This window comes from Ranitomeya variabilis, chromosome 2 (assembly GCF_051348905.1).
Source record: "Ranitomeya variabilis isolate aRanVar5 chromosome 2, aRanVar5.hap1, whole genome shotgun sequence".
Taxonomy (NCBI): Eukaryota; Metazoa; Chordata; class Amphibia; order Anura; family Dendrobatidae; genus Ranitomeya; species Ranitomeya variabilis.
In genome coordinates this window covers 455,144,726-455,155,063 of record NC_135233.1, presented here as the reverse complement: position 1 = coordinate 455,155,063, position 10,338 = coordinate 455,144,726, and the positions used below count along the sequence as shown (strand labels likewise).

The 10,338-nt window shown below is 42.8% G+C and overlaps 1 protein-coding gene across 1 annotated transcript; it reads left to right on the top strand.

Annotated features, from left to right (window-relative positions):
• Window positions 1-1,807: 1,807 nt before the first annotated feature.
• LOC143803836 (olfactory receptor 1S1-like) lies at window positions 1,808-2,728 on the top strand. Its single transcript, XM_077281603.1, has one exon. The coding sequence runs from the start codon at window positions 1,808-1,810 to the stop codon at window positions 2,726-2,728; it is 921 nt and encodes a 306-aa protein (XP_077137718.1).
• Window positions 2,729-10,338: the final 7,610 nt, after the last annotated feature.

Here is a 10,338-nt window from a genome sequence, read left to right as displayed (position 1 = left end):
TTTCAGCGCTGTAGCTGCTAAAATAAAGGGTTAAATGGCGGAAAAAATTGGCGTGGGCTCCCGCGCAATTTTCTGCACCAGAGTGGTAAAGCCAGTGACTGAGGGCAGATATTAATAGCCTAGAGAGGGTCCATGGTTATTGGCCCCCCCGTGGCTAAAAACATCTGCCCCCAGCCACCCCAGAAAAGGCACATCTGGAAGATGCGCCTATTCTGGCACTTGGCCACTCTCTTCCCACTCCCGTGTAGCGGTGGGCTATGGGGTCCGCAGCGGATCCGCGGCCAATCCGCTGCGGATCCGCAGCCAAATCCGCACATGCCATAACCCTACCCCTAACCCTAACCTTACCCGTAACCCTAACCCTACCCCTAACCCTACCCCTAGTTCTAACCCTAACCCTAGTTCTAACCCTAACCCTAGTGGAAAACGAAAAAAAAAAAATATATATATTTTCTTTATTTTATTATTCTCCCTACCTATGGGGGTGATAAAGGGGGGGGGGTATTTATTATTTTTTTTATTTTGATCGCTGTGATAGAACCTACTACAGCGATCAAAATGAACTTGTAAGGAATCTGCCGGCTGGCAGATTCGGCGGGCGCACTGAGCATGCGCCCGCCATATTGGAAGATGGCGGCGCCCAGCGAGGAGACGTACGGACACCGGGAGGATCGGTAAGTATGAAGGGGTGGTGGGGGGGTGGATTGGAGCACAGGGGGGGTGATCGGACCACAGGGGGGGTGAATTCAAACAAGGAGGGAGCGGACAGGAGGACAGGGGAGCCGGCAGGCGGACGGAGGGGACCGGACCCCATAACGGAGGACTGGGGGGGCGATCGGTGGGTGTGGGGGGGGTCACTTAAGTATTTCCAGCCATGGCCGATGATATTGCATCGGCCATGGCTGGATTGTAATATTTCACCATTTTTTTAGGTGAAATATTACAAATCGCTCTGATTGGCAGTTTCACTTTCAACAGCCAATCAGAGCGATCGTAGCCACGGGGGGGTGAAGCCACCCCCCCTGGGCTGAAGCACCACTCCCCCTGTCTCTGCAGATCGGGTAAAATGGGAGTTAACCCCTTCACCCGATCTGCAGGGACGCGATCATTCCATGACGCATACGCTGCGTCATAGGTCGGATTGGCACAGACTTTCATGACGCAGCGTATGCGTCAAAGGTCGGGAAGGGGTTAAAGCTTACCCATAATATACTGTTAATGCCCTTCCACAATACCACGGACACCCCGACGCGCGTTTCGCGGATGTGCTTTCTCACGGGGAGTGTCAAAAGAATAAAATTAATGAACAAACAGGGAGGCACAAAAAATAAAATGAAACAAACAGAGACTACAGAAATGGAGCAAAACTTAATTTCTCATTGAGCCCCACAGGAAACATGGTGCCTAGGTCAACAATCCACCCGGTTTCTGACTGTGCCAGGGTTTGTTTCAGATTTCCTCCTATAATGCCACCATATACTCTGTCAATGCCTCTGAAGAAAGCATTGACAGAGAAGAAGAGAAGGACTAAACAAAAACACAAAAAATAAAAATTGGCCCCATCGTGCCAAATTATAAAAATGTATAAATTGGGGTCTAGTAAGTTGAAGGGATGGATTCATATCCTCAAATTCAGTGGGATTCAAAGATCGTGTTATTGTCTCGCATACCTAAGTGAATGCAAATAATCCTAAACTTTTCAAGTTCCACAATGTACATATCATAGATGCCAAACTACGTAATTTGATATATCTAACATCATTTATCCAACCCTACAGGCCGTAAAAACCCAATGGTGGAGTGAAACATGTGCCAGAATAATCAGACCAAGGTTACCGAGTTTATTCTTCTTGGGTTTTTCAGCTTCTACGATTTCAAGATTTTATCTTTTCTCCTGTTCCTCTTCGTCTACATAGTAATATTGAGTGAGAATCTTCTGATTGTCGTACTAATTTCCGTAAGTCAGTCCCTTAAACATCCTATGTACCTTTTCTTAAAAAATCTGTCTGTTGCGGATATCCTGTCCACATCAAATGCTGTGATTTCCTTGCTAGAAGTCATTCTGAAGAAAACGGTTAGAATACAGGTCTGGCATTGTATATTTCAGTATTACATCCAATGTTTCTCAGGATTTGTACAGTCGTTACTCTTGACCACAATGTCCTTTGACAGATATCTAGCTATCTGCCATCCTCTACGTTATGCCACTGTTATGAATGCTGAAAATTGCCTCCGGCTGGTCTGTTCTTCTTGGCTTGTGGCCTTTCTCCTAATGACGAGTGAAATGATATTATTGTATCAGCTTCAGTTCTGTCAATCCAATGTCATTGACCATTTTTTTTGCGACATAGCTCCACTCCTAGAACTTTCGACTTCAGACACCACTTTGGTTTCATGGTACGACTTTGCGTTATCGCTTTCTTTTATATTTCTCGCATTTTTGCTCGTTCTTGCATCTTATATTCGTATCATCATCACCATTCTGAAAATTTCTTCGGTGATTGGACGCAAAAAGGCATTTTCAACTTGCAGCTCGCATCTGGCCGTTGTGTGCACATATTACGGGACTCTTGTTGCAATTTATCTAGTGCCGTCTTCTCAAAGTCTCCTCGATGAAAACAAATTTCGGACATTAATGTATACTGTGATAATTCCACTGGTAAATCCTGTTATTTACAGCCTCAAAAATCAGGAAATAATTGGGGCCATGAAGAAGCTTTTTCATTAAAAGGTGCCATAAGAATAAAGTAATTGTAAACAGTTATAATAAACATCTACATAATATGAAACAATACTGTTAATTGTGTTATTCAAATTAGATTTTACACCAGTATAATTTATACACGTGCCATCTCTTATTTTGTGTTTTGTGGTCAGTTCCTCTAACCTTCTCAAACCACAATAATAATGTTAGCATTCAGATTCTGTACTGTAAGAGCAGTGAGACTATGGATTCTTTAATGTAAGAGCAGTGAGACTATGGATTCTTTAATGTAAGAGCAGTGGGACTATGGATTCTTTACTGTATGAGCAGCGAGACTATGAGTCCTTAACTGTACGAGCAGTGAAAATATGTATTCTTTACTGTACGAGCAGTGAAACTATAGATTCTTTACTGTATGAGCAGTGAGACTATGGATTTTTACTGTACAAGCAGTGAGACTATGGATTCTTTACTGTACAAGCAGTGAAACTATAAATTCTTTACTGTATGAGCAGTGAGACTATGGATTTTTACTGTACAAGCAGTGAGACTAGATTCTTTACTGTAAGAGCAGTGGGACTATGGATTCTTTATTGTATGAGCAGTGGGATTATAGATTACTTACTGTATGAGCAGTGAGACTATGGATTCTTTACTATACAAGCAGTGAAACTATGGATTCTTTACTATACAAGCAGTGAGACTATGGATTATTTATTGTATAAGCGTTGAGTCTATGGATTCTTTACTGTATGAGCAGTGAGACTATGGATTCTTTACTATACAAGCAGTGAGACTATGGATTCTTTACTGTATGAGCAGTGAGACTATGGATTCTTTACTATACAAGCAGTGAGACTATTGATTCTTTACTATACGCTGCCTCGGGGTTATCCTTGACGCTGATCTCTCCTTCAAACCACATATCCAAGCCCTTTCCACTTCCTGCCGACTTCAACTCAAAAATATTGCACAAATCCGTTCATTCCTCAACCAAGAATCTGCAAAAACCCTAGTCCATGCCCTCATCATCTCTCGTCTTGACTACTGCAACCTCCTGCTCTGTGGCCTCCCCTCAAACACTCTCGCACCCCTCCAATCTATTCTAAACTCTGCTGCCCGACTAATCCACCTGTCCCCCCGCTATTCTCCGGCCTCTCCCCTCTGTCAATCCCTTCACTGGCTCCCCATTGCCCAGAGACTCCAGTACAAAACCCTAACCATGACGTACAAAGCCATCCACAACCTGTCTCCTCCTTACATCTGTGACCTCATCTCCCGGTACTTTCCTACACGCAACCTCCGATCCTCACAAGATCTCCTTCTCTACTCCCCTCTTATCTCCTCTTCCCACAATCGTATACAAGATTTCTCTCGCGTATCACCCCTACTCTGGAACCCTCTACCACAACACATCAGACTCTCGCCCACCATCGAAACCTTCAAAAAGAATCTGAAGACCCACCTCTTCCGACAAGCCTACAACCTGCAGTAACCACCGATCAACCAACCGCTGCACGATCAGCTCTATCCTCACCTACTGTATTCTCACCCATCCCTTGTAGATTGTGAGCCCTCGCGGGCAGGGTCCTCACTCCTCCTGTACCAGTTATGACTTGTATTGTTCAAGATTATTGTACTTGTTTTTATTATGTATACCCCTCCTCACTTGTAAAGCGCCATGGAATAAATGGCGCTATAACAATAAATAATAATAATAATAATATACAAGCAGTGAGACTATGGATTCTTTACTGTACAAGCAGTGAGACTATGGATTCTTTACTGTAAGAGCAGTGAGACTATAGATTCTTTACTGTACGAGCAGTGGGATTATAAATTCTTTACTGTACGAGCAGTGAGGCTATGGATTTTTTACTGTACAAGCAGTGACGTATGTTGAGTTAAAATAATTTTTTCCCCTTAATATGGAGCTAGTAGTGTCTGCCCCATGGGGTTGTTGCCTTCTTCTGGATCAACATACAGTATTAGGCTATACTTTGAATTTGCTGAACTTAAAGTCTACATTCAACCTTAAAAAACTATGAAGCTATAAATATAATATGTCTATTGCTGTATTACAGTAAACTTTTAAAAGTGAACATTTATTGCACAGCTTGTCATTAGGAAATGAGTCAGGAGTTTTCCGGTGATGGGGGTTCAATAGTGCAGCTTCAAATCCTCTAATCATCCCCACCTTCCCAAGGGCATAATGTACAATATGGTGAAAAACATTTAGGCAGGGGTAGAAAAATGCTGTTTGAATGCTTTCAAAAAATAGAATGCAAAGTGAACAGAAGATGAATGTAAATCAAATAAATATTTGGTGTGCCACTAATTGCCTTCAAAACATCATCAATCCTCCTAGCTATACTTGCAAATAGATTTATAAAGAAATAAGAAGGGAGGTTGCTCCACACATCTTGGACAAAGAACCACAGATCTTCTAATATTTGGGTGACTGTCACTGTTGTGCCAAAAGTAAGATGTTGCACAAATAGACTGAAGGGAAGAGGAGCTCTACCACCTGGGTAAGATTAAAGGGTGGCACCCCTGACACTGCCCTTTGCAACCCTAAGCTCCCTAGCATCCCCAGATGGGTCCTTTCACCCTGTGTGGCAATCATGTTGATATCCCTGTCTTACTCTGAGAACGACACTGACTAGTATGTAGGTTAGCAGGAACGCTAGTCCCGCTCTGAAAAAATCACAAAGAGAAACAAACAAGGATAAAAGAAACAGTAATTACTCAACACTCTCCCAGACTACAGAAAGGACAAAGGGGAAGGAAAAGGTGAGACAATCCAAATAGGAGATAAGGTAAAGAAAGACACTCAAACTTCCAAACAGATATCTCCAGAGACAACTCCTATATTACCTCTGTTCACTCAACTCACACTTTCAGCTCCTAACCAGGTTATAGCAAGCTATCACTGGCAACTATGTGAGCAGGTCGTGGGATGAAGTAATGGACAGGAGGCAGAGCAAGGGTTAAAGTTAACTTACTGGAACAGAGGTATACTCCACGCAGGGAGGGGAAGGTAGAGGCAGGGGTATGGCAGGGGATATGAGCATGAAATGTGTGCTGAGGGAGATACTGAGGGCAAAAAGTATAACAACTGTTCCTTAAGGGTAAACTTATCAGTCTAGCGGCTTCCTGACTGCAGAGTCTTAGATTCTAATGGTGGTGCCAACGCAGTCAGCACGTGGTGAATCTGGTGTCATCCTGCAGGCGTTGGTGATCTTGTTCCTGGCGGTGGAGATGAGTCCTTAACGTCTTGCATGGGGTCCTGGGTCCAGGATGTGCATCGAAAGTGAAGAGCAGTCTCCAACACATTCGGGGCTTAACAAAGCTCGGCAGAAATATACGGGTGAGAAACGGAACAGTTCTCGGTGAGTCACCTGGGGTTTCTTAGGTGGCACCCTCGCATAATTTACTGGCCAGTACCATTGGATACCTTAAGAAGTGGGAGCCAACGGGCAAATACAGTTCTTCAGTCACAGTTTCTGTAAGTGGCAGCAGGGATAATATAGCACGGGCTTGTGCTGTCATGGTGCTTAGAGGATGGAGCACCAAAGTACCCTTGCTGCGCGTTGCATGCTCCAGCCAAGTCTCTGCCTTTTTGCGTGCTCTGCCCTTTTTGTCCTAGCTACGCCCCCTGCTGTCAAGTGTAAAGGTCGGTCCGGGTCTCTAAGCTTTCCCCCAGACAGCGCAAGAAAAATATACCTGGTCCGGTGCCTCTTCTTACAACTACCCAAGCTAAGAGGTGAGTATTTATACCAGAGGGGAGTGGAGAAATCAGAACAGCTGAGATAACTTAGGATGGAGAGCTCTAGGACACAAACAAAACTGTTTAGCCCTTACAACATTAGAGCAAGTGAAATCTGCACAGCTAACTAGAAGGTAAAGCAGATCCAACCAGTGCAGGTACTCGTCTAGCCAGATACAATGATCTCCTGACCCCTCTCTTGTCTTGGTATTCCAAGACAATGACTGAGGGCAATTAATGTGCCAGTGCTTTGGCCTATCAAGGGTTCTCCTACTACTCTGATCAACGCTGAATATTCATGTCCCCTACTGTACACTGTCGTGCTCTCTACTTCCATGATAGGCATCTACAATTTCCAATCAATTAACACCAAACTGATCTTTGCAGTCATAGATCAGCACTGGAGAAGAAATGCTAGAAAAGATCACAGATGAGTTAAAAGACAGTGACGTGAAGGATTAATTCTGATGATCATGAGTGAGACACACTCTACAGTAAATAAGTAAATAAATAAATAAAAGATTTTCTTCCCAGCTTTGGTTTCAAGTTCATATTTTATCCAAATGAATCTTGAAGATCAAGTCATAAAACAAATTATAATTGTTAGAGTCAAAAACGGTTAATGTGTTCAGGCCTGCCGAATCTCACAATTAGAGTTTGGTAATTCTCATGGAAACTTTGGAATAAACAAGTGTGTTACGTCTGGCCTGCCCTAACTGATACACTGCCATAGCCAAGCTGGAGGCCTCTGTTAGACTCCTCGGACAACTCACTAGCACCAACACATGGACACATCACCCATCTTTTCCATACAAGGTTTTAATCGCGAGCTACTTCTAGTTTCGTTTTTTACTCCCCATTCACATGAGGCTGAATTGGTGAATGGAAGAGGTAGGACATATAGTGGTTAAAGGCCATCCATATTAAAAAATACAACTTGACGTGGCTGGATGGCTTTTGCGCTCCTTAATCAAAAAACGCTATCTACCTTACGTTTTTAACGTTTGCTGCAATATTAGAGTTCATGTACTCAATAGGCCAGTTTCACACCCCCTGATATTTCCGGTACCGGAAAAAACAGTACCAGAGATATATGTGTCTGTGAATATAGTTTCCCACAGGGTAAGTGACCCAGATGTATCAAGCCAACACTAAAAGGTCTGGATGCAACCTGCAAGAGATGAGAAAATGTGCAACAAAAAGTTGAAAAAGTTGTAACGAATGCATGAGGTATTGGCCAATATTTTAGCCAAAATAAGCAAGCTCGCAACCCAGGTATTTAAGTCATCATTTCTATAGAATTTTTAAAAAATTAGTAATCTTGCAATTTTCACACTGGCCACCAGGGCTATTTTAGTCTCCTTCTTCCTGCCTTTTCAAGAAGAGCTCCTAATCAGCAGAGGCTGATTACAAAATGACATGTAACAGCCTGTATACACACTTCAACACTGTATCCACTAATTATAATAGAAGATGTCACGCTGACCTGCTCCTCCCTTCACAATGACCTTTCCACACGTGCATTAGATGCTTCAATACAAAAGATAGGGTCAGAATCTGTTTGTTGATGGTAATGTTCAAGGGGATTTCAGGAAGTTTGAGTGTCCAGTTTAAAAATAGCAAGATTTCTAATTATAATTTTAACCCCTTCAACCTATTTTCTGTTTTCTGTTTTTTTCCCTCCATTTATTTCTAGGGCCATCACTTTTTATTTCTCCATTAATATAGCCTTATGAGGACTTGTTTTTTTGCGGGATGAGTTGTCCTTTTGAATGACCCCATCCATTCTGCCACATAGTGTATTGAAAAACCGGAAAAAAAAAAAAACAAGTGCAGTGAAATTGCAAAAAAGTGCAATTCTACAATTGTTTTTTGTTTTGTTTTTATTCACAATGTTCACTATACAGTAAAACTGACCTGGCAGTATGATTCTCAAAAAAAAAATTCAAAATTTGTATGAAAAAGTTTTTGCATTTGTTGCCAATTTCAGACCCGTAACGTTCTCATTTGTTTGGGATATGGGACTGGGTGAGCGCTTATGTTTTGCGCCCTTAGCTACCATTTTTATTGACATCATACGCCATAGATTCTCTATGGGGTTAAGGTCAGGCGAGTTTGCTGACCAATCAAGCACAGTGATAGTGTTGTTTGTAAACCAGGTATTGGTACTTTCGGATGGATGAAATTTCCAACTCCAAAAAGCTTGTCAGCCGAGGGAAGCATGAAGAGCTCTAAAATTTCCTGTCCTGGTAGACGGCTGCGCTGACTTTGGTCTTGATAAAACACAGTGGACCTACACCAGCAGATGACATGGCTCCCAAACCATCACTGATTGTGGAGACTTCACACTAGACCTCCAGGAGCTTGCATTGTGGCCTCTCCACTCTTCCTCCAGACTCTGGGACCTTGATTTCCAAATTAAATGCAAAATTTACCGTATATACTCGAGTATAAGCCGACATTTTCAGCCCAAATTTTTGGGCTGAAAGTGCCCCTCTCGGCTTATACTCGAGTCATGATCGGTGGTGGGGTCGGCGGGTGAGGACTGTCATATACTCACCTAGTTCCGGCGTTCCTGTCGCTCCCCCTGCCCGTCCCACGGTCTCCGGGTGCCGCAGCTCTTCCCCTGAGCGGTCACGTGGGACCGCTCATTAGAGAAATGAATAGGCTGCTCCACCTCCCATAGGGGCGGAGCCGCCTATTCATTTCTCTAATGAAGCGGTGCCGGTGACCGCTGATAGAGGAAGAGGCTGCGGCACCGAAGACCAGCTGTCCGGGGGAAGGAGCGGGACGCCGGGAGCAGGTAAGTATGTCATATTTACCTTCCCTCGTTCCACACGCCGGGCGCCGCTCCATCTTCCCGGCGTCTCTCCGCACTGACTGTGCAGGTCAGAGATACGTCTGTGTGTGGTGGCTCTTGAAGCAATGACTCCAGCAGCAGTCCACTCCTTGTGAACCTCCCCCAAATTTTTGAATGGCCTTTTCTTAACAATCCTTTCAAGGCTGCGCTTATCCTGGTTGTTTTTGCACCTTTTTCGGCCACACTTTATCCTTCCATTCAACTTTCCATTAATATGCTTGGATACAACACTCTGTGAACAGCCGGCTTCTTTAGCAATGACCTTTTGTGGCTTACCCTCCTTGTGGAGTGTGTCAATAACTGCCTTCTGGACATCTGTCAAGTCCACAGTCTTCCCCATGATTGTGGAGCCTACTGAAACAGACTAAGGGACCTTTTTAAACACTTAGTAAGCCTCTGTACGTGTTTATTTTGTTATTCTAATTTACTTAGATAATGACTTTTGGGTTTTCATTGAAACAGACTAAGGGACCTTTTTAAATGTTTATGAAGCCTTTGCAGGTGATTTTCCTTAATTATTATAATTTACTGAGATAATAATGACTTTTGGGTTTTCATTGGCTGTAAGCCATAATCATCAACGCTAACTGAAATAAATACTTGAAATAGATCACTCTGTTTGTAATGACTCTATATAATATATGAGTGTCACTATTTGTATTGAAAAACTGAAAGAAATTAACTTTCTTATGATATTCTAATTTAGTGAGAAGCACCTATATATGGGTAAAACTGTAGATAACTTCTTCATCAACTTTAAATGTCTTTTTGACACACTTTAATCAAGAAAGATAATTGCATTTCTTGTTTTCCATCTTATACACACAGGGGACTTCGATGTTGTTTTTTTCAGATAATAATACCCACAAGGATTTGACCAATATGTTACCAACTAGGCTATAAAACTAATGGAGAATAAGTGTCAGGTACGTGTCAGAAAGTTATAAAGACACCTTACCCAGGGACATCGCTGGGACTTTTATTTTGCCCATATATATATGTACA